At 41.3% G+C, this 27611-nt stretch overlaps 3 protein-coding genes across 5 annotated transcripts in view; 1 reads left to right on the top strand and 2 right to left on the bottom strand.

Moving 5' to 3' along the window:
- LOC134225801 (ATP-dependent helicase brm) overlaps positions 1–27611 on the top strand; it is a 50408-nt gene that overhangs the window by 12955 nt on the left and 9842 nt on the right. The gene's annotated exons all lie outside the window — the stretch shown is intronic.
- Positions 4221–6809, bottom strand: LOC134225803 (uncharacterized). The gene is made up of 3 exons (XM_062706161.1): positions 6505–6809; positions 4927–5926; positions 4221–4857 (listed from the first exon to the last, which is right to left on the bottom strand). Exons 2-3 carry the CDS (start codon positions 5392–5394, stop codon positions 4480–4482), a joined length of 846 nt encoding a protein of 281 aa, XP_062562145.1. The 5' UTR covers positions 5395–5926; positions 6505–6809; the 3' UTR covers positions 4221–4479.
- LOC134225804 (uncharacterized) lies at positions 15952–18073 on the bottom strand. 2 transcript variants are annotated; one of them, XM_062706163.1, is made up of 4 exons: positions 17757–18073; positions 17618–17704; positions 16897–17528; positions 15952–16828 (listed from the first exon to the last, which is right to left on the bottom strand). In XM_062706163.1, exons 3-4 carry the CDS (start codon positions 17362–17364, stop codon positions 16451–16453), a joined length of 846 nt encoding a protein of 281 aa, XP_062562147.1. In that variant the 5' UTR covers positions 17365–17528; positions 17618–17704; positions 17757–18073; the 3' UTR covers positions 15952–16450. The 2 variants fall into 2 exon arrangements, with proteins under 2 accessions (XP_062562147.1, XP_062562146.1); XM_062706162.1 differs by having other exon boundaries at positions 16897–17704.

Here is a 27611-nt window from a genome sequence, read left to right as displayed (position 1 = left end):
CCGGAGGAGAATGAGAAAATCTCCAACCTATCATGTCTGTATGGGATCAGTTCAAAGAGCCGAATCACAAAAGGCCGAAAATGTTCTAGCATACCACACAACGCCGAAAACCCAGAACCACGAAAGGATGAATGATACAAAAGGCCGAATCATTACAAAAGTTTCAATCTTCCAATCAAGAGAACTTGGAATACTCAAAAATTAACGTTCACTTTTATTATGCTGCCCCATAAAGAAAAACTTGTCCACGTGTTTTGCAACTACTAGCAGCGATGTAATCAATCTTATTCAGTTGAGGTATTTAACGTCAGTTCAACGTCGAAGTTCAATCTTTCAATTGAAAGAAGTTGTATGATGGTGTTTACAGAGTAATTTGAATCCTTATATATTGCATAATAAATCAATATTCATTGCAGTAATGAAAGGATGAACATAACTGAACACTGTATACATATAAATATTAGGACTTTAATGTAACGGAGTATACCAAGAGGTCTCTTTTTTCTTCCTTTGCTGATGTAGTAAACTAATCATCATCAGTAGTATTGGGAAAAGTCAAATTCCCAAATCTAATGCAAGATCCCGAGTTAAAATCCACTGGATTCATGGCTCATAGAATCGAATCTCCGATTCGCATCAATGTAGGAGTTGTGCGTTTCATGACGCATGGTTGTGCCAATAATGCGCATTACTCACGATCTAATTGCGACATCAGAAGCTAAACAAAATCATCTTTTCCAATTACAGCAACAGTTCGCTAACTGGGCGCCTTTTAACAGGACTGTTTTTTAACGGGGCTTTCGCTAACTGGGCCAAAGCCCAGTTAAAAAGCAGTTATCCGTCAAAAAACAACAACAAAGACTCGGTGACGAGGGGATTCTGAATGGTATATTCTTTAAGCTTCATGTAAAACACGATCACAACAATGCATCGCGAATTCCCTCGTCAGCCCAGTTAAAAAGCGGCGTTCGGTAACTGGGCTGGTGTTTTAGCCCAGTTAGCGAACGGTTGCTGTATTACGTTTTAACTAAAAGCTGTTAAACTCACGGTAACGCATTGTTCTCAATTGTATTTCATTTTCTCCTAATTTAAGAGAAACTGGCTTTTGGCAACAAATCACAAAATAATCCGAATAATCTAAATTATATTAAGAATTTGAATAAATAAAAATCCGTATGAACTCGGCAGACCAACAAAGTGGCTCCGGTCCACTTTGTTGGTCTGCCGAGTTCATTCGGCCTTTCGTAGTAGACCCATCTTGTTAAGCCCTCAGTACACTGTTTGTCATGATGACAAACATTTATCAAGTCAGCCTGAAATCCATGTCGATTTCTAATCAGTCTGATAGATGGCTGGATAAACTTGACAAATATTTGTCAACATGACAAACAGTGGACTGCGGACTTTAGGAGAAGACGCCATGTTGAAGTAATCCGATTTAAAATCCTTTGTTTTAGTGAAATTTATTCAGCGGGACATTTTTTTTTTATTCATGTGTTTTATTTGGTAGGCACTCTGTGTTCTTAACCGCTACTGTGCCGTGATCTACTATGGTATTCTGCTGTACAGAATCCACACAGAATCTATTTTTAGATATCCATTATTCGTTATTGTTGTCGTTGCCAGTTCATCTTCTCGTGAGTCCATTGTGTCCGTTTGTCCATGTCGTGTATCCAATGATCGTTGCATTGTTTGGTTGCCATTTAATCCGGGTAACGTTGGAGGAAAGCCTCCGAGAAGAACAAGTTGTCAGTCGTCATCAGGCAGCCGTGACGATAAGGCGCGTTCCCCAATACGCTACCGCATGGGCTGCGCATCCGGCGACTGACGAGGGTTTGGTGGAGGGGCTGGGAATCGAACCCATGACCATTCGCTTATAAGGCGAACGTGTAGCCAACTACGCTACAGGACCCCCCCCCTATTTAAAATCCTTTGATTTTGTTGAGATTTAATCGATACAAACTGTCTTTGATAATCGGCTCTTATTAACTGCAGTTCAAAGCTGCAATTACGATAAAATTTAATTATATTATTGTATACAAACTATTTTCTATATGCCTTTCAATTTTGGACTTACTATTTTAGTCTGCCTTCTTTTTCTTGGCTACCCTTCCTTCCTACGACTGTGAGCTACGGTCTATTCTATTTTAAATTTCTACTCAGCCTTCAAATAAATTATATGCTGTGAGTCGCCGAATAACGTTAGGTCACCCCTGTACTATGTTGAATGTTTTGTTATCACCCGACCAGATTTGGTAGCTTCTTCTTATTCTTCTTCTTCTTATTGGCATTACATCCCCACACTGGGACAGAGCCGCCTCGCAGCTTAGTGTTCATTAAGCACTTCCACAGTTATTAACTGCGAGGTTTCTAAGCCAAGTGACCATTTTTGCATTCGTATATCATGAAGTTATAACAATGATACTTGTATGCCCAGGGAAGTCGAGACAATTTCCAAACCAAAAATTGCCTAGACCGGCACCGGGAATCAAACCCAGCCACCCTCAGCATGGTCTTGCTTTGTAGCCGCGCGTCTTACCGCACGGCTAAGGAGGGCCCCAGATTTGGTAGCACAATGACCGAAACAAAAGAACCTATTGTATAGATATTAATCTTCACCTCGAAACTAAAGCACAATTTTTCCTTTCCAAACTTGCAAACCTGTATTGAATCCAATTTTCGTTTTTTTTATGTTCTCCCGGATGACACTATTTCCCTTTCCTCTTTTCCTACTTCTTCGAGTATCAATCTACTGCTTGTTTAAGTTCGCTCCACAATGGATGCGACATGACGCGGACCAGTGTTGTCCCAACACCAACATTAAATGATGGAGAAAAACGTGTTTTATCAAACCCCCCTCGGTGGGGGCCGCCTATCCGAATCAGTTTTTTTTTTTCAACTTGTATTATACAAGTGCGATAGTTTTGTTTTCATGACTTGTTGTTATGATTCGAAGAGGTTTTAAGAAGGCCCATAAAAAAATGAAAAATGTTTTTCCCATACTAATTTGAGCCACCCTAATGTTGAGTTGTGCCAGTATTGCACGAAACCGTCGAAATATGAATCAGTTTAATTTCTTGACGAAAAGGCATACACAATTCTTGACAGGTACTCGGAAATGATTCATAATAAACTGCAGGCGGTGAAATTTATTTTATGAAAATCGTTGTTGCTCGCGGTAATATTTACAAACTAACTTACTAATTAACTTAATTTTCAAAATTTTTGGAGTAACAAAATCGGGTCGAAAACTTGATAATATCGGTGGTAGACAAAATCGGGTCAATACTGTATATGCCTAATCAGAAATGGCAGGCATTTCAATATTTGCCTTTTTCTGAGATAGCCAAACCGAGTCGAAGCTTTGCTTATACTCAAATGTATATGCGATAAATGTAATAAATCAAAGAAAAAGATAATGGTTGTCGTCGTTGGCGAAGCATCTTTTGCTAACCAGGATGCATCTAAAGACTGAGAGGTAATCTGCCTATCAACGCATATTAGTCCCATCTTTGCTGGATTTCCTATTCATGTCAGTGGGACAAATATCCGATCATGGGCAGTAATGTCAATACAAAATGCATACGTTTTGTCAGTCATATACCCAACATGCTAACGAACAACCGTAGAGTAGCGGCAATATTTCCACAGCAATGAGGGAAATGGCAAAAAACAGACGAAATGATGAAATAAGATTTTAGTTTACAGTTTATTGACGCAGAGCCGTTTTATATGATATCGTATCTAGACAAAATATAGTCCACCCAAAAGATTTATCAAGCCAAATAAAAGAAATGACAGCTTTGATCGGTTTTGTCCCCTTTTTGCAGAGGGTTTTTCTTAGAAAAAAATTGTGCGAGAGTCTTTGAAAAAATAAAGGTAAGAAACTCTTACAGTAGTAGGACAAAACCTACCAAGGTTTTCCTTGAAAATTACTAGATGGCTAAAAATTGATACATGGTATATTAGGGTTGTTTTATATGTTTATGGTATCTATTATCAAAATTATTTTGCACAATATTGTTATACCGTGACCTGCCCTAATTCCGCGCATCGCCTAATACCGTGGTTTTCATAAAAAATCAGAACCTGGCTATCATGGACATCACATTATTTGGTGAAATGTTCAAACATAATATGTTTGGACATTTCAACAAATAATACGATGTCCATGATAGCCAGGTTCTGAACATATTATGTTTGAACACTTCACCAAATAATGTGATGTCCATGATAGCCAGGTTCTGATTTTTTATGAAAACCACGAAATTAGGCGATGCGCGGAATTAGGGCAGGTCACGGTACTTCTTTGAAATAAACAAACATATTGAATAAAGTTACTAAAGTATACTTTAAAGAAATGAATCGATTTTTTTTCAGTTGTATAAACTTTGAGATTGCAACCAATGCATACAATCGTGTGTAAACCTAATTTGTTGTAAATCTCAATTGTTCTGCAGCGTGTAACCGGAACAATTATTATTGCACTTGCTTTTGATTAACCTTATCGTTCACTTTCCTAACTACTTCAAGCAATCGTTGCGCCAACTTCTCGCTGCTAGCGGCGATAATATCCGGCTTCAGAATATCGTACTCGCCTCCGTTGATGTTCATAACTACGCCGCCAGCTTCTTGAACGATAATCGCTCCCGCTGCTATGTCCCACGGTTTCAGATATTCGATGCAGTAAGCGTCCAGATTGCCACTTGCCATGTACCCCAACGACAGGGCAGCAGAACCCAGTGCCCTTAAGCCGACACATTCCTTGATGAATTCCTCTGCGCGACCAAACATGTGCGGTCGGGCGACCGCGTAGCTGGCAATCGAAATTTCATGTCCAATCAACGCGCCTTTTAGCTGAAACATGAAAGAGAAGCAATCAAATGATGTGGAACTATTATACTTTAGAAAAAATAACCAACTCACGTCTTCGACCCCACTGACTCTAATCCTTTTGCCATTTAGAAACGCTCCCTGCCCATCAATCGCCGTGTACATCTCATCCAGACACGGATTGTACAGTATGCCAATCTTTAGCTTCTTCGCTACCACAAGCGCCACCGAAATGGCAATGAATTTCACACCGCGAACAAAGTTAATCGTCCCATCGATGGGATCGATGATCCACGTTGGCCTATCGTCGAGCGCTTCCTTGCGGTTGGCCTCGGTTGAACTTTCCTCCCCCAGCATCCGATGATCGGGGAAGCGTTTTTTCAATCCCTCAATCAACACATCCTCCACCCGGCGGTCGTACTCCGTGACCAGATCCCAGTGGCGGCCCTTGCTGGCTACATCCTTCGACGAGTTATGGAAACCATCCAGCACAATTGGTCCGCACTGTTTGGTCAGGTCCAGGGCGAGATCGAATGCCTCACGAATTTGCTGGTCGTTCATTTCAGAGTGCGATGCAAAACTGCTGCTGGTGATATTGGATATGGTCACTCGTTTCTCATACCTGGTAGCCACAGCAGCACAGCTATCGGTGGTGACGTAACGGCGCGCGACTGATAAGATTATTTCTGGTTTACTTTTTTGCAAGCAATCGTTCGCGTGCGGACTGGAAGAATAGAGGAGATGGCTTCGCTTATATCCCTCAGTGTTAATTTATTTGACTCCACCCAGAATACGGGTAATGAATTCAGCGTATACCACTTGACAAAGTTTATTCATATACAACGTTCGGTTTCCGCCCGCGATGGAAGCATACGGGTATCGTTTTTATGGCCCCGGTGGAAAGTGAGAGGAAGTTCAAGATTTAATTACACACAATCCTTTTCAGGACTAAAACTATTTATCCAAGAAACACGAAACAAACAAACTATTCGGCTTTTCAAACACTAAAGCAGTTAAACGAAATTTTCCACTAAGGTGGCGGCTTCATCGATTTGGCTGTCGTCGGCGGTAAGTGAAATTTTCTGGAATGATTCTTTGGTTTTATTTCTGTTAGTAATTGAATCATTTGTTTGAGAAACTGCATAAGTACACTATTTCGAGAAAACAACAAAGAACTATAAACAAATTGGCACCGAATCTTTAGATTTCTTCGATACAGATCAATAGTTTTTGGCAAAACTCAACTCCCTGGGGCACTTTCAGTGCAAAAAATGTAAGTAGTACTCCACAATTGCTCTTCAAAGTACGTGGACATATGTAGTTTCTCAAAAAACGAAAAAAAAACTTCATACATTCCTGAACAAATTTTTTTTTCGTGTTTTTTGCCAGAATACGTATTTTTGGACGAGGATTCAGAATATATAAAAATCTCATTTTGGCCAAAAATGTTACATATGCAGTTTCTCAAACAAACTGTTCAATTGGAAATGAAATTGATTTTTTTCCGAGCCACCATACAAAAGAAGATTGATCCGAGATGATTTTTTTTTTCAAAGTGCAAAACTTGATCGTTTGGCGACGACAGAAAGTTCCTCTTTGGTAGCACAATCACGAGCGCGCGTCGGAGGGAGATGATGCAATAAGTTTGTTCTAATTGATGGAATTACTAACAGCAACCAAGCTACCACGCCAAACGCCGATGCCACCGAGACAATGTTCTTCCCCCAATGCGTCTTTCCAATAACTAATCGCAACCAAACCCTTGTTGGAACCTTGCGTTGAAATTTCACTTCGTGCTGTTATTGTCCGACAGCCACTCGATGACACCACAGACGCAATTTTTGTAATCAACTCTTTCTTCACATAAAATGCTGGTTCGTTGAATGATCTGCAGCAACCACCCGACGACCACCACCAATGCGATGGTTTTTCGTTGAAAATGCTATCACTGCCTTCGTGCTGCTGTGTCCGCTCTGAGTGAAATCTTGTTCGAACTGACGATTAGATCCAAACCCGCAAGTCGCTTGATTTTGATGTCTGTGCTTGCGATGCATGTACGTTGATTTACCTATTTCTAAACTTATTACCTTATTAATTATCGATTATACATAGTTGAAAATCAGTATTTTTTAGAAGAATGCTAAGCAGCTATGAGAAAACTCACACGAACCATACTGATTTAAAATCCCAATCCATCAGCGAACACACGATTGCAAAATGAATGCAACTCAACCCAACAGCGAACCAACAAACGATCCATACCTACTGAGTGCCCCCCAGCTGGAATAAGCGGAACCACAGAAAGAGCGAAAAGAAATCAAGAGATGAGAATGAACCGATGTGTATTGAGTGCAGCAGAAAACACTGAGTTGGACTCAGAAGATTTATTCAATTTAGACTCAATGATCCGTTTTGCGGCCTGAATCTTTCTGCCGAATCCTCACCACTTAATTGCGATTTCGTTCGTATGCGAACCGAATGTAAACAAATACTCGGCTATGCATCATTTGCTCTCCGTGGGAAAGAATTTTGTCCGTTTGTTTTTGGCATGATTCGTTACTAACTGGAGCCAAACAACGGAATCGAAATTGAAAATATTGGAAGGGCTCGTGTACAGTTGCCTAATTTGTGATTGTGTGTACAGGTGAGAGAAAGAATAGCGCTAAATGAACCGATTTTTCCCATACCTGATGCTAAGAAGCGTTGACTCATTCTTGATCGAATGATCCAAAAAAATGTAATTCCATTGAGAAACGGCTAAGACATTAACATTCAAAGTCTATCATATTACTAGTTTTCAAATCTTAGATGAAAAAGTGGTCACATAATCGTATTACAAGCGTTGCACGAAAATAAATTGTTTCTTATATAGTTTGAAACATGTTTTCTGTAAACAAATCTGAAAAAAGTTTTTGAAGAAAATTATGAGTTTCGAAAACTCTATCTATATCACTCTTCAAAATAACAAGTTCGCCAAAATTAAAATATTGTCTATCCGGAACAAAGTTAGAACGCTTTTTATATCGAAGTTAGATTTTTCTCCAGACACAGGCAACTTTCCCAACTTCGGAAGTAATGCGCTGGACTCGCCTAAAGATGCGCTGAACAACGCAAGACAAAATTTTCAAAACGACTTATCTGCTGTTGTAAACAAAGATTCAAACGAAGATTTGACGAATCTGATAGCTCTCCCACGCAAACCAACACCATCAACAGGTAGCGGCATCCTTCACCTACCTGTTGATGGTGTTGGTTTGCGTGGGAGAGCTATCATATTCGTCAAATCGTCGTTTCAATCTTTGTTTACAAAAGCAGATAAGTCGTTTTGAAAATTTTGTCTTGAACGCATCAATTAGTTTGACAGATAAAGCTTCGGAAGAAAGTTCGGTTCGGAAGTCCCGACTTCCGAATTCTAAGTTGGTGTTACGACGACAATTTTTTTTTCTTTTTTTTAACTAATTTTATTTGCTAATTACCTAATACGTACATTCATCTTTTAGACTAGGTGTTCCGTGTTTTATTAACACTATCATCCTTATTTGATATGTTACATTTTTAGTTATTATTAACACATTTCAATTGCCTCTGGCAGTTAGGATTTTTCCTTTGGTTGAATTAAACCATGTAGGAATTATAATGTTTTTAACTTTTTAACTTAAACTAAACTTATCCTAATTTATACTAAGGGTACAAGGAGCTAATCGTTGCAATAGAAGATTGCAACGATTTTGTCTAAAATTGGAAATTATTTTGTTGGACATTTGTTGCAATGTCTCAATATTAGAAATTCTATGAAGTTCATTGGTACTATACCATGGAGGCAACTTCAGAATCATTTTCAAAATTTGATTTTGAATCCTCTGAAGTGCCTTCTTTCTGGTATTGCAGCAACTAGTCCATATTGGCACAGCATACAACATGGCTGGTCTAAAAGTTTGTTTGTAATTCAAAAGTTTGTTCTTAAGACAAAGTTTTGATGTTCTGTTTATAAGTGGATATAGACACTTAATATATTTGTTACATTTGGCTTGAAGGCCTTCAATGTGATTTTTAAAAGTTAATTGTTGGTCCAGCAAAAGTCCTAAATATTTGACTTCGCTAGACTAATTATTTGTAACAATATGTCTGCTAGAAGGTTTCAAATAAGAAGCTCTCGGCTTATGTGGGCAAATTATAAGCTGAGTTTTAAAAGCATTCGGGTAAATTTTCCATTTTTGCAAGTAAGTGGAAAAAATATCCGAACTTTTTTGCAATCTACTACAAATGACACGAAGGCTTCGCCCTTGGGTTGAAAGGCCAAAAAAACAAAGATTTTTGACACCCTGGTGGTAAATCAGGTAAGTCAGAAGTAAAAATGTTATACAATATGGCCCCAGTATGCTGCCTCGGGGAACACCAGCTCTTACAGGTAATCTATCAGATTTAGAATATTGATAGTTTACCTGCAGTGAGCGATCTGATAAATAATTGTGGATCAGCTTAATAATGTACAGAGGAAAATTAAAATTCATCAATTTTACAATCAAACCTTCATGCCAAACACTGTCAAATGCTTTCTCTATATCAAGAAGAGCAACTCCATTCGAATATCCTTCAGATTTGTTGAGCCGAATTGAATTCGTTACTCTTAATAACTGATGAGTGGTTGAATGCCCATGGCGAAACCCAAATTGCTCATCAGCAAAAATAGAATTGTCATTAATATGAACCATCATTCTATTTAAAATAATCTTTTCAAACAGTTTGCTTATTGAAGAAAGCAAACTGATTGGCCGATAACTAGAGGCCTCAGCTGGATTTTTGTCCGGCTTAAAAATTGGAACAACTTTGGCGTTTTTCCATTTATCTGGAAAGTATGTCAATTGAAAACATTTGGTTAATAAATTAACCAAATAGGATAAAGAGCTCTCAGGAAGTTTTTTAATAAGTATGTAGAAAATATCATCATCACCCGGTGCTTTCATATTTTTAAATTTTCTAGTAATAGATCTCAATTCATCCAAATTCCAAATCAGTTCCCAACGAAGGGTCAAAAACATTCTCTTGATTGAGATTGTCTTCGAAGCTCCGTGTAACCCGATTCTCAAAAGGACTAATGAGACCCAAACTAAAATTATGGGCAATCTCGAAATGCTTAGTAAGTTTTTGAACCTTTTCACCATTTGTTAATAAAATTTTATTTCCCTCTTTAAGCGCTGGAATTGGCTTTTGAGGTTTTTTAAGAATTTTCGTTAATTTCCAAAAGGGTTTCGAATTGGGATCCAACTTCGAGACATTATTCTCAAAGTTGGTATTTCTCGGAATAGCGAAACGTTTTTTAATTTCATAAAAAATAAATAAATTTCAAAGAGATTGTCAGTTGGGATAAGCGAAATTCGTTCCCAATTCTGAGTTATAGACATTTCAGTGCGAAAATAGCGCTCTACCGCGAGAGAGCTTCACTCAGACCTTAATAAACGCATTTGTCGGTTTAATATGTACAGAGATGATAATGCCTTGTTTAGCTGAATGCATTTGCACGATATAAGGCGAACAGAGATACACCTACAGAGTAACACCTTCTTTAAATGATTGCGTTTTCAAGGTATAACGAAATTATTCCTGTCATGCCATGAGAGGAACAAGCATATTCGAAGAACAGAAGAGATTTTCTCATTCTAGGGTCTTGTAGTCATGTCCTTCTTGTCACAGTAAGGTTTATCCCCGGCAAATTTCAGAAGCAACTTTTTCTACCCCTTTACTCTGTTTAAATGCATGTTCGCGAGCCGTCTCAAGCCCAGTCGACGTGGGCTAAAATTCTCACCTCAGCTTAAACAATCTTCAAAGGTAGCACATGATATGTAATGGGTGTTTTTGGACCAAGAACTTGTAAAAGGATTGAAAAATAAGTAAGGATCTACGATGAAAATTCTCGTAAAAAATGTGTAATTTACTCAACTGGAGTCGCCCTGCTATTGAATAAGCCGTAACACAAGTAATAATCATTTACATGAATTATGAATAAATTTCTATTGATTTTTTTTTTACTAAAATAAACTATAAACTTGAAATCAGGACTACTTGGGGTACTGGCTCATTCAGGGTAGTGTCCCACTCGGGGTGATGGGTGATGACATTCATTTGAGTAATGGCGTTCGTGGTAGTGGCCTTTTGTATAACGGCATAACGTCATAGAGTCGAAATGGCTCCTTCTTCCAATTCAGGAATTTGCTTGGCTTAAGATACGGAAAGATATTTTCCTTCTTTCAAAAGGTGCATTTGCCCGGCAGACGGCCAGAGACGATATAATTCCTCCCTTCATTCAGGTTTTTACTCCGCTTAAGAAAAAGGAAATAGTTATCCCTTCTTTTAAAGGAGGCATTTGCCCAGCAATAGCCAAAGAGAATATGACTCCTTCTTTAAATTCAAGAATTTGGTACGCTTAGCTCAATGCAATGGGAAATATGATCCTTCCTTATAAACCGTTTGCTCATAAAAGGGAGAAATGGGAAATTTTTCTTGCATGCCCTTACATGAAAGACAAAAAAAACCACCAATGTCAATTTAATTCAATACTGATGTATCTTGCTGGTAGGTGCGTCAACATTTCAAATGGTCCCGTTTTGACAGGAAGCTTCTTTATTCATAACTTGTCACGCCGTACAATTCCGTTCCCAATTATCATGTATTGCCCACAGGGTTTGCAGAAATCGCTCTCAATAGATAACGAACAACGATAAAAGAGAGGAAAAACTGTTCCGAATCATAACAAGCCATGATAACAAATTTTTCAAACTTGTATACAAGTGCGAAAAAACAAAATCGGATAGGCAGCCTCTACAGAAAAATGGTGATTTCCGCTTTGTTTTCGCTCCTTTCATGTTGGTTACTGCACAGCTGTGTAGAACAAGTTGAAATGCATCATCAGAGCCAGTGCTCCCCACATTTGGAGCTTTCTAAAAGAAATTTATCATTGGGTATAACATCCCGAATCAGTCCTCTATCATGACAGCTTGCGAAAAAAGTTCCTCGCGGTATGCTACATATCGTATATGTATACAGAGATGATAAGTGAGAGACTTGCTCTTTCTCTTTAGGAGTCAATCCCTGATTGCCCATATGAAGGAAACCACGTAACTGAATGGCTCAACAAATCTTACTTATCCATTACACAGCTCAAATAACAATGATGCCAAATGACCTTATGCCAAACGACCATTATGCCAAATGACTTTATGCCAAACGACATTATGCCAAACGGGGTACAATCTTGGATATCAAATAAAAGAGTACCAATGTTATTTGTTATTTTTTCGCAATTATAAAACATATTTTCAAAAAACCTAGTCGCTTCAATGGCGCGTGGATTTTATGAAGGTAAAATGTTTACTTTCACCATAAATTTTGATCCGCATATGAAATGTATCATTAATTTATTTATTCATTAATGCGATCCAAAAGTGCTTCAGCTGAAATCCAGTTTTCTTCACCTACCTGTGGAAAACGCTCTGGAACCACAAGATCACAATTGCTGGCATCAGCGATATCTTCACCGTGAACAACACTTTCAACTGAGGTCGAGAAAGATATATATGAAGTGTTTAAAGAACCTTGCTCTACAGCATAGACAACTTGTTTAGAGGTTCCTGGTTGAGGAGTAACTGTTTCCTTTTCCGGGATTTCTGATATTGCCGACACAAGCTGCGGTATCGAATGGCGAATTGCCGACGGGGCGAGTTGGCCAGCAACTTGACAAGTGGCTTCCTGCTCGTGAGCTTCTGACGATGTTTGTTGTAATGCTGTGACAAAATAGTTCGGCGTAGCGTGATTTACAGCGAGTGCCAGCAACGGGGCCCTCCTTAGCCGTGCGGTAAGACGCGCGGCTACAAAGCAAGACCATGCTGAGGGTGGCTGGGTTCGATTCCCGGTGCCGGTCTAGACAATTTTTGGATTGGAAATTGTCTCGACTTCACTGGGCATAAAAGTATCATCGTGTTAGCATCATGATATACGAATGCAAAAATGGTAACTTGGCTTAGAAACCTCGCAGTTAATAACTGTGGAAGTGCTTAATGAACACTAAGCTGCGAGGCGGCTCTGTCCCAGTGTGGGGATGTAATGCCAATAAGAAGAAGAAGAAGCCAGCAACGAATGATATGACTGTCCCACGGATACTTGAGGGCGAATGGCCGATGGGGTGAGCTGGAAAGCAACCTGACAAGTGGTGATTGGCAAGTGGTTTCCTGCGCTTCTTGTTAATCCAGTGACAAAATAGGTTGGACTTGTAATCTCGAATTTTGCACGATTTCCAGGAAGTACTAGCGACAACGAGGTGAGCTGTTCGCAAGCGACTTTACAACTGTCTGTCCTACTGAGGGTACTTGAAGGCGAATCGAGCAAACTGGCAAGCAACTTGAAACGTGGGTTTCGGTGATTGGCAAGGGGTTTCCTGCTCTGGAGCTTCTGGCGATGTAAATCCAGTGACAAAATAGTTCGGACTTGGAATCTCGATCGGTGCGCGATTTCCAGAAAGTACTAGCGACAAGGACTGTGATTGTCCTCCTACAGATACCTGAGAGTTAATTGACGGTGGGCCAAGTCGGGGAGCAGCTTGACCATGACCACATATGTCCGATGATGGGTTAATAATTCCTTCCTCCGCGACTGCAGGTAATGTCACAAAATAGTTCCCACTTGGAGTGTCGATTGGCACAAAAGCTGTATCGTATTGGTGTGCGGGAATGCATAGAATAACTAGACTTGGATTAGTTTAAACGACTCTGATTATTTTATTTTTCATTTGAGCAGTGAAAATGGCAAAATTTTCATTTTTTGTGTCAGTGCACAGGCAAAAAGTGAGGTTACGAGACGCCACTGCACAGACTAATTCCGGACGTGTCCAACTGGGTTGATAGGAAGCATGGTCAAGTCAACTTCCACCTAACACAGGTGTTGTCTGAACATGGTTGCTTTAAAAAAATCCTACACAGGTTTGGCTTCGCAGATTCTGCGGAGTGTCCTGAATGTGTAGGTGAGGTAGAATCGGCAGAGCATGTGATGTTCGCATGCCCGCGATTCGAGGTAGAACGCAATGCCATGGGGGCCGTACACATATTACGTAAGCACTTATGGGGGGAGGGGGTTTCGGTCAATATCTTGCGCTCCATATAAATAAAAAATCATTTGTATGAAAAATATCTTACATGGGAGGAGGGGGGGTCGAAAAACCCAGAAACATTGCTTACGTAATAAGTGTACGACCCCATGCTGCTTATTAGTGGTATATGGATACAACCCCGCACAACCTAATCGAGAGGTTGTGCCGGGAGGAAGCTATATGGAATGCGGTGAACACAGCATCTCAACAGATTATGTCGAGACTGCAGCAGTGGTGGCGTCTTGAACAAAACCAACGAGTGCAGTAAGGGCACCTGTGATGCAGTGAACACTTTGCTCACCCCGACAACCAACATGTCGCGGGTGGGCTGCGGGGACCTCAGTATGTAGATATAGAGGTCATTGCGGTTCATGCGCGGTGGTTGTTTTTAGGGGTGCTCGTCTCCAACGTGAGATTATGCTACGGACCGCTAGGTTACTATCATAGCTTGCGATCGACGGGTGGTGAGGTAGCCACCCTTGAAGTCGATGTTGTGTGTATTGACGTCAAGTGCGTTATAGCATAGGCGTGAGCGTTCTCAATAGTCCCCCCCCTGATGTATTGCTTAATTGCGGGCCGGGGGTACGGACTGGCGAAAGGGTTTTGGTTTTAGTGGGTCGAGTAAGAATTACATGACATACCCATCCCCACACTACCTGAGTTACCTCCTCAGGTGTCTGGTTGCAGATTTCCGTTTACCCTTGCTCAAGAAAAAAAAGGACTGTAACAGCCCGTAGAAGTATGGCGAATCGAATTCAGAGTCTGTTTAACTGTTCTTCCGAGCTAGTTAAATACAAGGTTCAGTACATATTCCAGCAGCTAAAACGTAAAGAAGCTATCTCAAAAAGTAGTGGACGTCATATTTGAATCGCCCCTGAACTTAGTCATAATCACCTTTTTTTTTAGTAATTATGACGTGTACTTCAGGTGAATGTTACTAACGTCAAGTAACAATAGAAGTTTGTTCCAAGCAGATCAGTTACGTGATTTTTCAAGAGAATATGACGTGAGGATTATTTATGTAGAGTGTAAGATAAAGTGTCGACACTGTCAGAATTGGAACAAGATTCATCTGTCATTCCCATATAAAATCGTGTTCCAAAGGTTCCAAACAAGCAGAAGACCTGTCAAATGCGGCACATGTTGGTACTCTTACTTACAGGACTCTGTGGTATGCATTATTTTGTGTTCAAATGTCGATTTGCTAATGCGCAAAATTAAGCACAATGAGTTTTCATACTGTTCCTGATTTATCCGCAGACCTCCAAGATGAATCCCGAAGTACAACCGAAATCAAACTGCTCTGTCTAGCAGCAGCGATGTATAGAATCCCGGAGAGTATTCTTATGAAAACGCTAGTTCATGGCACCACGGTCCAGGATAACCAACTGTCTTTATTAAGCAATAGGAAGACCGAATCATTGATTGGATAATTGAGACGACTAGAGCGGGCTTTCCGGTGTACTCTATTTTACTAAATCCACTGGAAGAGCAAGATTCCCGAAAACGTACAAACCCTATAATTGGTCTTCATTGTTTACAAAACGCCATCCCAACATTTTCCGAAGAATCCCGAGTTTTTTTTACGAAACAGCGGATCTTTGTAAATGAAAGCAAAATTCGGAGCTGGTTTGAAAAAGTGGACCAGTACAAACAAATCGGCTCACAAGATGCCATGAAGGATCTACTTAGCATTTTTAGTATGGGTGAATCGTCCATTCGACTTGTGTCAACAAATAAATGTTTTTGCGGAAATTGTCGATAAAATATGTGCACACTATCAAAATAAGCTGCCATTCACTATCATTGTTGATTATATGAAACAAAACAACCTACCTAACATCGGTTAATAAAATGCGAATATTTTATTTGATTTTTGGTGAATTCTTTAATAGTAACATTTTCTGTTGCTTATAAACATAAATGAAACATCCTACTGAATTACTTGTAAATAACAATGGTCTGAAACTTCATAATTTGAAAAACGGCTTAACTGCGAACAATATGGTACACTCATGATATCAAACCAAATAAAAGAAAATTTAATGACAGCTTTGACCGGTTTTGCCCCATTTTTACAGAAGTTTTTTTTTAGAAATAATGTTTGTTGTTCTAGAAAAATGAAGGTAGAAACTCTTACAATAGTAGGACAAAACCTACCAAGGTCAGCTTAGCTCCTTGACTATTACTAGACGGCTAAACATTGATACATAATATATTGGAATTGTTTTTAATGTTCATGGTATCTTTTGTCAAACATATTGCATAAAGTTGCTAAAGAATACATTTTAGAATTATTTTTTTGTATATACTTTATTAGCGTGCTTTTTTAATTCGAGATTAAATTCAACACTAATAGAGAAGAATCAACTTGTTTCTAGTTGTATAAACCTTGAGATTTCTTGCCATTGCATACAATCGTGGGTAAACCTAGTTTGTTGTAAACCTCCATTGTTCTGCAGCGTGTAACCGAAACAACTATTACTGCACTTGCTTTTGATTAACCTTATCGTTCACTTGCCTAACGATTTCAAGCAATCGTTGCGCCAACTTCTCACTGCTAGCGGCGATGATATCCGGCTTCAGAATATCGTACTCGCCCCCGTTGATGTTCATAACTACGCCGCCAGCTTCCCGTATGATAATCGCTCCCGCTGCTATGTCCCACGGTTTCAGATATTCGATGCTGTAAGCGTCCAGGTTGCCACTTGCCAGGTACCCCAACGACAGGGCAGCGGAACCCAGTGCCCTTATGCCGACACATTCCTTGATGAACTCCTCTCCGCGACCCAACATGTGCGGTCGGGCGAGCGGGTGGCTGGCAATCGTAAGTTCATGCCCAACCAACGCACTTTTTAGCTGTAACATGGAAAGGATGCAATCAAATGATGTGGAACCATTATACTTCAGAAGCACGACCAACTTACGTCTTCGATCCCACTAACTCTAATCTTTTTGCCATTCAGAAACGCTCCCTGTCCATCAATCGCCGTGTACATCTCATCCAGGCACGGATTGTACAGTATGCCAATCTTCAGCTTCTTCGCCACCACAAGTGCCACCGAAATGGCGATGAATTTCACACCGCGAACAAAGTTCACCGTTCCATCGATGGGATCAATGATCCACGTTGGCCTGTCGTCGAGGGCTTCCTTGCGACTGGCCTTGGTCGAACTTTCCTCGCCCAGCATCCGATGATCGGGGTAGCGTTTTTTCAATCCCTCAATCAACACATCCTCCACCCCGCGGTCGTACTCCGTGACCAGATCCAAGTGGCGGCCCTTGCTGGCTACATCCTTCGACGAGTTGTGAAAACCTTCCAGCACAATTGGTCCGCACTGTTTGGTCAGCTCTAGGGCGAGATCGAATGCCTCACGAATCTGCTGGTCGTTCATCTTCAGAGTGCGTTGGGAAACTGCTGCGTGTGATATTGGATGTGGTCACTAGTTTCTCATACCTGGTAGCCACAGCAGCACAGCTTTTGGTGGTGACGTGACGGTGCGCAACTGATAAGATTATTTATGGTTCACTTTTTTGCAAGCAATCGTTCGCGTGCGGACTTGAAAAATAGAGGAGATGTCTTCGCCTTATATCCCTCAGTGTTAATTTATTTGACTTCCTGTAATACAGGTAATGAATTCAGCGTACCATTCGAAAGGGACCTATTCTGGGCGATCCATTTTTAAAGTTGGTTCTCGCAGCTGTTGTTCGCCTAGTGGGACTTACAACGAATAACTGCAAAATATAAAAACAAGTTCTTTGAAGATAAATCATTTAGAAATATTACGCTAGAAATATTCGTTTGTAGATGATTGTTAAAAAAAACTTGCATAATATAATAAAAGCTACTCTGCTGACAACAGATATATGACTATCAATGTTCCAAACGCAGCTGACTGGCATTTTTTGTTGCTTGTTATCTCTACAAACGTCTAAGCGGTGGTTGTTTTCAGAAGCAAAATTTATTTCGGTTCGACGTGAATTCGTTCGTACGGTTCGTACTCATTTCTTTTCTGTTTTCAAGCTTGAAGAGAGTGAATCAGTTCATCGGAAAGAATTTTTTTTCGGTGATAATAGTTTCAACGCAAAACCTTTGGTTGGATCGTATAAAACACGCTGTAAATCGGACCTTTGTTGTAATAAACAAATAAAAACTACCTTCGTCGGGGGTTTTACAACGCAACCGGTAGAAGTGTAAAAAACTGCGAGGTAGATTTTTGCTCTTTTTGTTCACAGTTATGGTGGAAATAAAATTCACGTAGTACGTACCTGGATTAGAGTACTAACTGATAAAAATAAGAAGTGTGTGATACATATCAAAATTGTTCGCGTCAAAGAATTACTGCAGGCGACGAATTTTAAATCGAACCCATGTATGCACTTGGAACAAATTTCAAATATGTAGGGGAGGGCGGAGGATTGTCTGTACCCTTTTGTTTTTGGCCCATAACTTTTGTCCAATTGAACAAAGTGGTGATATTTGCATATTAATGGAAGCTTTTAGGCATAAGTTAATAACTAGTAAAGTATTCTGATTTGTTCCTTGTATTAAAAAAATTTCAATAATAATTTTGTTAATTGTTGATTTTCTGCCATTTGGAAGAAGGTGGTCGGCTGTCGGCACTCTATAAAACCATTAAAAACAGAAAAATATGAACATCAGCGCAAGGGCCTTCTTGTGGATCTGCCCGTAATTGGCTCCCGCGGGCGGGCATGAGAGAGCAGGAAGTATGTGCGACGTCTTTGAGGGAACCATTCGTGTAGAAGAAATGCACCAATTCCGAATCGTGATGGATCAGCAGCAACAATGATGTCCAAAGCAGAACGTCGTTCGTAGTGCGTCAATAGTAAAAACGACTAAAGCATTTCTTATAGAAATGCTGAAATGATTTCTGGCGATTTGAACGATGAACGATTTCAATGTTCCAAACGATATTAACGAAATTTGCATCCTTCTTGAGTAGCGTAATGGGCGCCGAAATTGGTGAATCCACGAGACAAACTTTGCGTAGAAATTGATCGCACCCGTTGTTAAACTAAATGATAAATACAAAAAAAAGCCTCAACAAAGTAAAAAAATCACATGGTCAACAAAAGAACGAAAAGTCGTAACATCTTTGAGTGGTGGTATCTTGATTAGAGCTTTTTTCTTGGATAAGGCTGACCTTTTTCATCTACGATGTGTACCAGGTACTTCACCTGCGACTGTAACCTTTTTCTCTCCAAAATACAAAACCGTTTGTTTGACAGAGCTTTGAGAACGGTGTCCTTTTTTCGGCGACGTCATATATTTCCCAAGTAACATTTGGGTTTTATTCTGGTTCTATAAAAGTTTTGTAGATCAAGTGATGATTTTCAAGACCGTTATTAAAACCAAAAATCTTACTTAGGTTAAAAACTAAATCAGGATTGTATTTTATTTAGAAAATTTTATAAAGAAGGAAATACACTTTTCTTCTTGTTATAGCCCAGATGTTTTATATTGGTTGTCCACTGGGAAGACAGTACGATATCCGGTTGTGTGAGGGATGAGATTATATCGATGTAGACCGTTGAGCACAAGGTTGTATTGTACCCAAACATCCTCCTGGCCCTTGAGCAGATTTCTCAATTGAAAGGAACCAACTAGTGCACCGCTCGCTGATATTCATTTTGTCCGCAACGTACAGTGACAGTGCGTTCTGTTCCGTACTGATCCGGATGGGAGGCGACAATTCCAGCGAGTTCCCATGGATCCTATAACATTCTCTAGAAAACCATACCCCAGAAAACCATTCTCCAGAAAGCCACTCCCCAGAATGCACCATTTCCCAGAAAACCATTTCCCACAATGGAATATTCCCCCGAAAACCATTCCACAAAATGCGCCATATCCCAGAATTTTGGTTCGTACCTTTAAAAAGATTCCTGCAATGAGGAAAAAAGGTTTTGTTTCTAACGGGTGGCAACTGAAAAAACCGGAATGAAAGAATGGCTCGGGAAAAAAACTACAAAGAAGTACAGTTCAATCTGACTGATACATCTTGTATAAAAGTTCCCAAGTAACACCAAGTATTACAATATTGCACATATATCAATCATAAACCGGCATTCTAAATGCTAATTGCATTAAATCAGTGTTAAGGATGTGAAGTTGCATTTATTTATCAGCTGTCGGCGTGCGGCGCAGCATAGTCTTGCTGGTATGATATGATCGCTGTACGCCTGCCACATCGATTTTCGGAATTCTGCTTATGAGTTGTTCGTGTCTTTGGCCTTACAATAACGTTTGTATACAATGGAGCTGTTGTAACCAATTTCGGGGTGAAAGTGGTATGCAACAATTTTAAGGATTCATTCTAAGAATTCATTCACATAAAGTCATTTTTCTGTGAAAACATTATTATTCTGATAGAAAAGTATTGAAGTCATTCCAATATTTAGTTGCCACCCATATAAGCTTGAATCAATCATTGAAAAAATGGACCTTTTATATTCACGTCGTTTTTCGAATGACATGAATGGTCGCTTCTAATTGGTATAAGCAAACTTTGCAGAAACAAATGTAGAATCTGCAATTAAACATTAAACGCATGCTGTAAAAAGTTTAAGCAAACGTGTGCTTTTCTAGAAGCGTTCAATTATGATTCGCCTTATTCCCGACAAATGCTTATAGTAACCTTTATGTGAATTCTCCTATACTTTCATTATACGCATAATTTTCCCATATTTGCTGGGATTTCTATGTACATGAAACAGTTATGCGTGTAATAGCAGTATTTGTAAATTTATTTAAATTTTATCCAATAAAACTGTGGATTTTTATTAGTGCGGGTAAATTTATATTTCAAAAGAAATCATCATCCACTTTTTTGTTATAATCCGGGCAAACGCGTGATTTGAAAGAAGGCGTATTTCAGGAAAATGTGTGAATCAAAAGAATGTATCACTCATTTACATTTTCCCAAGCAAATGCATATTTTAAAAGGAGGAATCATCTATTCGTTAACCTTATTTTGGGCAAATTCGTGCTTTTCAAGAAGGAATTGTGTACTCATTTTTTTATTCTTGTGTCTTATTTTCGACAAACGCGTGCTTAGTTAAAAAAAATACAAAATATGCTCTATTCATGGAAATGTGCGCTTTAAAAGAAGGAGTCATCGATTTAATTGCCTTATTCCGGTTTCCTCAATCAAGGCGTTCTTCAAAATAAGAAGAAATTCACCTTTTTTGTTTTGGGGTGAAGCCAGGTTTGACGTACGGACCCAACACACGCGTAGTAGTTGCTAAGCTACCACATGGCAGTGTCCGGAGTGTGGGACTCTCACCCACTATACCCTCCTTGGACTCCAACCCTAGTTTCCCCCGGGACAGCTATCCAGCATTACTTCTGGAGGATAGCCTGTACTTAGTGACGCTTCCCGTGCACCACTTGTGCCTAACTGTGTGTGTCTGTATTCAACCCACTACCACCCTGCCGCCGAAGCAGCTTCTTTTTTTTCTTCCTAAGCAATGGAGGGGGAATCTGCTCAACAGACATCCTGGTGACCAGGAAGTGCGGGGTTAGGGATCACCGAGGGAGGCAGGACTACATCCCCGACCCGCTAAACCGTTTCCATTGCCGCCAAGCCCATAGTCCCTTCGGTACAACCAGAAAGTAATGCTTCAAAGGGGGGCCAGTGCACAACGCACCCTCGAGGTTAGCTGCGTGTCCTTGCAGCACCGAACATCGTAACTCGCTTTTTTAGAAGAACACCATGGTATCGTGCCAGCGCGTTGCCGGCTTTCCAGGTGGCCTTACCACGCCCTATGTCCTCGGAAGGTGGGAAGGGTCGACTTCGCGCCTGCTTCCCTCTGCACGACTGGTATCAAGAATGATGATGCCGCGTGCACCCCAAATTGACCTTTCTGCGATAGGGCCTATTCGCCAGCACACAGAGGTACTTGCCGGCGCGTTGCCTACGCCTGCCCCAGCCTTGACGAGGACCCCTTTCCGTCCTCGGGCTCGGAACCCGCCCGGTTGACCGACGCTGCGAAAGCGACGATACCATGTTGTTCTTCGCACGGCTACTTGTTCGATAAAAGGATCGAGTTCGATCACAGAGCATGACCACCGGTATGACCTATGAAGCCGACTCCGATCCCTTGGACCACCTTTTATTTGCGCCTGAACTAGCCATCCTTGAGTCCACGCGCCACCTTCTGTGTAGCTCCGAGACGATTTGGGCGATAGCCGATAAAACGGCGTTCCAGCCAACTTCATCTTTACACATTGACGCTCCCTAACTTGACTACCTTGGAGGCGTCCGCTGCAGATAGCCGAACCAATGCTACCTGCGTCCCTGCCGGACCTTTTCGTAGCCGAACGGCTGCGGTAGGCGTCTCCACTTCACACTGTCGCCGCAGTGCCGTGACGAGCTCTTCGACTTCGGTTATCTCGTCCAGGTCTTTAACCCTTAGATTCACCTCCGTAGTGAGTGCCCTCATCTTGACCGTCTCGCCTAGAACTTCCTCCGCCAACTTCTTGTAGGCGGCGCCCTTTTGCAAGACGCCCCGCTTCAGCTCGAGGATCATCTCGCCCATCCGGGTACGTCTTATTCGACGTACGTCGGCGCCGAGTTCACCGAGCTTGACGTCACTCTTCATCGCCTTCAAAACGTTCGAGTACTTAGCCTCGTCCGCCGTGATGACTAGGGCATCGCCCCTGGAGCGATTGGCGCCTACCCTAGACTTCTTGCTACCCTCATTCGCCTGGGCCTTCTTTTCGGCCCTTGACGTCTTCGGTTTCCTCTTGTTCTTGACCAGGGTCCAGGAGGCGTCATCCCCCTCTATTTCCCTGGTCTGGTGCGGCTGAGAACTTTCAGCCTGCCGTAACCCCTTACCACCGTCTTTCCTTAGTGGACGGACCTTTCCAGGTCCTTCCTCCCCCGGTTTTGGAGGTACCTGGCCGGGGTTCAGCTTCCCAGCACCACTACCCTTGTTCGGGGTAGTAACCCTCCGCGTTTTGGAGCGGCCCCCAGGGAGCTCATCCCCTGTCTCCCCCGTTTTTGTGTCTGCTCCGTTGGAGCAGTCACCCCCGACGTACCCGCAAATACTTGAGCCTAAGTCTGGGTAGTCTTTGGTACCACCGTCTTCGCTGGCACGCCTTCGGTCGATTCGACCTTGCCCGAGTCCGCGAGTCCTTGGGCCTCAGTCTGGGTAGTACCTCGACTCCATCGATTTCACGGGTTTACACTTGGCCGTCCCGACCGCCCTCTCCAGCTTGGCGTCCAGCATCGACTTTCGAAGTTTCTGCAAGCTCCTCTTGAGGTCCTTGCTGATATTATGCTTCGATGACGCAAAGTCGATAATGGCTGTGGCAGTTGTTCCGTCACCACCTCGAAGGCCGAAAGCCCATCGCGTTTGCGGTTCATCGCCGGTTCTGCCGACTATTGCCTCTGGCCTCCTAGGCGGAGACCTAAACAACCCACTTCTTGCGAAGGGGTTGACGCCTACACTACTACCACTAATTGAAGAATTGACTTGGTTTTCCATTTTGGTCTCACGAGTTGCTCGGGTAAATAGGTCCACCACGCCAGAGCCCAGCATGACGCGGTAAGGGACAATTACTGTGGAGGGTGCCCAGGTACCCCACAGGCTCCGTTAACAGCCTAGCTTATTATTTCACCCCCTGGCCATGCATCCCCTTGGCACGGGTCGCTTGACGCCTTGGGATTAGGGGTTAGGGACGATGGTCCCGGTCTAACTCGCAGTGGCCATGGGGAGGGGTCGTCAAGCCCTTGGACAAAGTCCCTGCTGCCCCCGAAGCAACTTCTACAAATGTCAATCGTACCATGTGAGTCCTATTTTTGGGTGCTTACCCTAACACTCCACTGGCATGTCTCGAGGTGTCAATAGCGGTATGTAGGGACCAATCAACGATACTACGCTACGACACGCCTCAGCATGTGGTGACGCACTCTGACACGCCTGCCTTAACACAAGCAGATCACTCGCTCTCTGCTGAAATACAGCACACGCACTGCCCTACCGAAGTAGGGACACTCCCCATGCCAATGAATCGACTGCTTTGAGCGTGCTTACAGCGGCACACTAGGAGTTAACTTTCTGAAATCAGTATGGCGAAAGGCATCTAAGGTTCGATTTCTCCAAATTAAGCACTTTAATCGAAAAAATATTTGGTAGGCGTAGTAGCGGACACCATCCCTCATAACCGGTACCAAATAGTTTTTCATGAAAAGTTCCTAATTTTGAGAAAACCAGCGTTAGATGTCTTTCGCCATACAAATTTCTGGCGGTTAACTCTTGCTGGCTATTTTCGCATATACGATAGCGCCTGGAAGTGGAAGCGGCGAGTAGCAAATCAGCCACTGCCAATAATTCATTGGCACAACCTAGGCTTCAGTGCGCTTTGAGCGGCACTCTGATAGGGCCTGCTTGCGGACATATGTAGCTTTTTGTAGAGGTTTAACAGAGTCCACTGCCAAACCCCACTACGTCTTAGACAAGCCCCCTAACTCGCAGAAGCCGTGGGAAGGGGTCGTTAAGACCTTGGACATAGTCCCTGCTGCTCCCATTCTGTTTTCTGGGGAACGGTACATTCTGGAGTATGGTTTTCTGGGGAATAGTATAGAACCGTTCCCATGCAGCAGGTGACGTTTTCTCATTCTTGATCGGAACCAATCATCCCACAGCCAAATTGGGCTGTACGGCTTGCCATTTATTCCTCTACTGCATTGGGGCAACATACTCGTCTCTCCAGTGAGCCCAAATATCGTCCAAATACGTTGCCATCAGTCCAGACGGTCCTGCTGAATTGGACAAATGTCTGGTTCAGGGAGCAAATTGAGCGATTGATTGATAATGAAATGACCAGAAGTGAGGGCCTCGCAGAACGGTTATGAAGAAAGCTGACATAAAGGACATGAATTCACACACGCCTCAATTCGGATCAAGGCGGTTAAATGTTCTTCATACGTTATTACGCATTGCAAGAAAAATTTGGAATCCTGGATAATTCAAAGCGCCTCCAATGAATATTTTCCTGGCAAATGATCAAAGCAGCTATTGCGAATTTTGCGTTGTTTATATTTATATTTATGACATTTCTATATTTAAATCATCCTGAATCATTCAGTGAGGAATGGACAATTCCAAAATGAGAATGTTTACAGCGCAGAAAAGATGAATATCCGAATAGAAAAGACAAACTCAGTTATATTTGAAGTTTGCGAGTTTTATGGGCAGCAGGGACTATGTCCAAGGGCTTGACTAACCATCATCTGGTCACTGCAAGTTGAGGAGATTGTTTAGGATGGGGTTGGGTTTGAAAAACAGCTCTGTTCAATTTATTAAAAATCTACATGTATCCGGAAGTATACTCTACCAAAGCTACCTAGTGCTGCTTGAAGCACTCTAGCCCAATTCATGACACAACAGACCTAACTCGATGTCCACCCGGCGAGAGGAGGCAAGCCCAATGTGCTGCTGATAAAACCAACCCTTTCGAGCACATAAGAGTTAAGATTAAATTTACATGCAGTTAGAATCATAGTTGAGGTAAAATCGGTTTTTGTAACAAACTGGGGTATCCCCGTGTAAAAACCGTCTCCAGGGTACATTGGTACATCAAATGAAAAGTCTTATGTAATTCGGGTTAATTGTCACCTCAGCCTGGAACTTTTAATCTCTTTATGCCTGCGTAGGTACACGCCATTTAAATCATTGGACTTCATGACATCTGATTTGTTTTGATGTTTTAACTCCAACGCACACTATGTCAGATTTGTTCTATGCGGGGATTTCCCTCTGCGCGTTATTTCCGCGAAGCTATCAAAATTTTTCTTTTTCTCCGTAATACCGTTGTCCGAAGATGCTTCTTCATACTGTGGACCGCGGCCTCTCGAATTCCTCCCATAGGGAGAGCGGCTGGAGTAATAAACGTTACAGCTAAATTATTGTATTCAGGCGATTGCGTAGTCCACGACGTCCATAGAAGCGCTTCGGTGCTGCTAAAAAGGCACTTGTGAAGAAAAGCATCGAATAAGTTCATATTTAATGGATGTGACAAGGTTTCTCTATTTGAAGGTCATGATGCGATAATGGTAGACAAAGGATTTACTATTGCTAAGGAATTATCTGAACACAACTTGCACCTGATTCGACCACCAAGACTATTCGAAGACCAACTGGAACTGACTACAGAAGAAGAACGCGCGAACGTGTCCATAGCTGCAGCACGCGTGCCTGTTGAAAGAGCTATTCAACGATTGAAATACTTTGACATATTAACGAATAAAGTGGACAGTTCGCTGATATTTTTGATGGATGACATTTTGATAATACTAGAAAGAATGATTCACAACAAATTTATTGTAAAACGACTTTTATGAAGAAAATTAAATCAATCGTTACAAGCCATAAGCGATTTTATTCTGAACAAAGCATAGGCAAAAATATATTAAAATAAATTTCACGTAATACTAGAAACAATCCAGCAATAAAATTCTTATCATATCGTACACATATGTTCAAATAATCATCGTCAACCTCACAGTAAATGACCAACAGCTTTTTCGAGTTTCAGAAGACACATTCCCAATTGAATTTGTTGATAGTATGAATGTTTTTTTTCCTTAAACAGAATTTATCAGTCTTGTTTTCCAACCATTTACCAACAATAGGGCATTTTATCTCAATGAGTGTCCTCTCCTCCAATGGTACCACATCTGGCGAGCACCCTAAATATGGTACTTGAGGAGGGATAACTAGACCCATTCCAATAACTGTTTTCCCAATATTTTTACGTAACTTACCTGAGAGCTTTACTCTCCGTTTCCTTCCCATACAAGAGCTGGGGTAATCGCATTTCCAGGGGGCAGAATTGAGGACAACTTTTTTATCCAATCGTGAGTGACATCATTGTTGTTATAGTAGATAAATAAATCGTATAGCACTCACTCGCCGTGATGCGCATCACCAGAATTTTTTTCTTTCTGATTTTATCACACTCTTGTAGAGTAAATTACGGTCTTCAAGAGCGTTATAAAACTTAAAATGTTACTTGGGATTCGTCTTTCTCGTCGCCATTCAGGAATAGAATGTCATGAGTTTCCAAGCAAATTTAAATACTATCATATGGAGATTAACATATTTTTGATTCATAGAAAGCATGTTGGTATGAATCACCCAATGGCCCAAAATAGTAATTCTATTTTTAAGTAACACCAGGAACCCTGAATAGTCTGTCTAGTCGGAAAGTGGTACTTACGAGTACACCGTTTCTGATTGGTCCTTGGCAACTATACCCCATTATTGCTGTCGTATGTTGGTGGCCAATAACACTTCTAGCTCTTTAGTTCTGCTTGTTCAAAATTAAAAAAGAGCAGTTAATATATATTATTGTTGTCGCTACTGCTATTAAAACATGATTGTACTTGAATAATTGATTGCCATCAATCCGATTCCGACGGCTCTTTTCTGCGAAATAGAACAGATCAACTATATCGACATCCACACGTATGGTTTGTAAAAAAGGACTCTGCAAAAGATGCAAATTCAAAACGATTCATATTCTATCTACAAATTTGACTTATTTTTTCGTACACTATGAACGTAATTGTGAGTTTTATAAATACGGAATGAAGCACTCTTTATGATCATA

The sequence above is a fragment of the Armigeres subalbatus genome, chromosome 3 (assembly GCF_024139115.2).
Source record: "Armigeres subalbatus isolate Guangzhou_Male chromosome 3, GZ_Asu_2, whole genome shotgun sequence".
NCBI lineage: Eukaryota > Metazoa > Arthropoda > Insecta > Diptera > Culicidae > Armigeres > Armigeres subalbatus.
Note: the sequence above shows the minus strand (reverse complement) of the source record. Positions and strands in the feature narration are given on the sequence as shown.

What these genes read in the sequence shown, in the direction of transcription:
- LOC134225803 (XM_062706161.1), bottom strand. Translation starts at nt 5,394, where the DNA reads ATGAACGACCAGCAAATTCGTGAGGCATTCGATCTCGCCCTGGACCTG. An exon ending in GAGTCAGTGGGGTCGAAGAC is followed by an intron (nt 4,858 to 4,926) that starts GTGAGTTGGTTA and finishes TTCATGTTTCAG; the next exon opens with CTAAAAGGCGCGTTGATTGG.
- LOC134225804 (XM_062706162.1), bottom strand. Translation starts at nt 17,364, where the DNA reads ATGAACGACCAGCAGATTCGTGAGGCATTCGATCTCGCCCTAGAGCTG. An exon ending in GAGTTAGTGGGATCGAAGAC is followed by an intron (nt 16,829 to 16,896) that starts GTAAGTTGGTCG and finishes TCCATGTTACAG; the next exon opens with CTAAAAAGTGCGTTGGTTGG.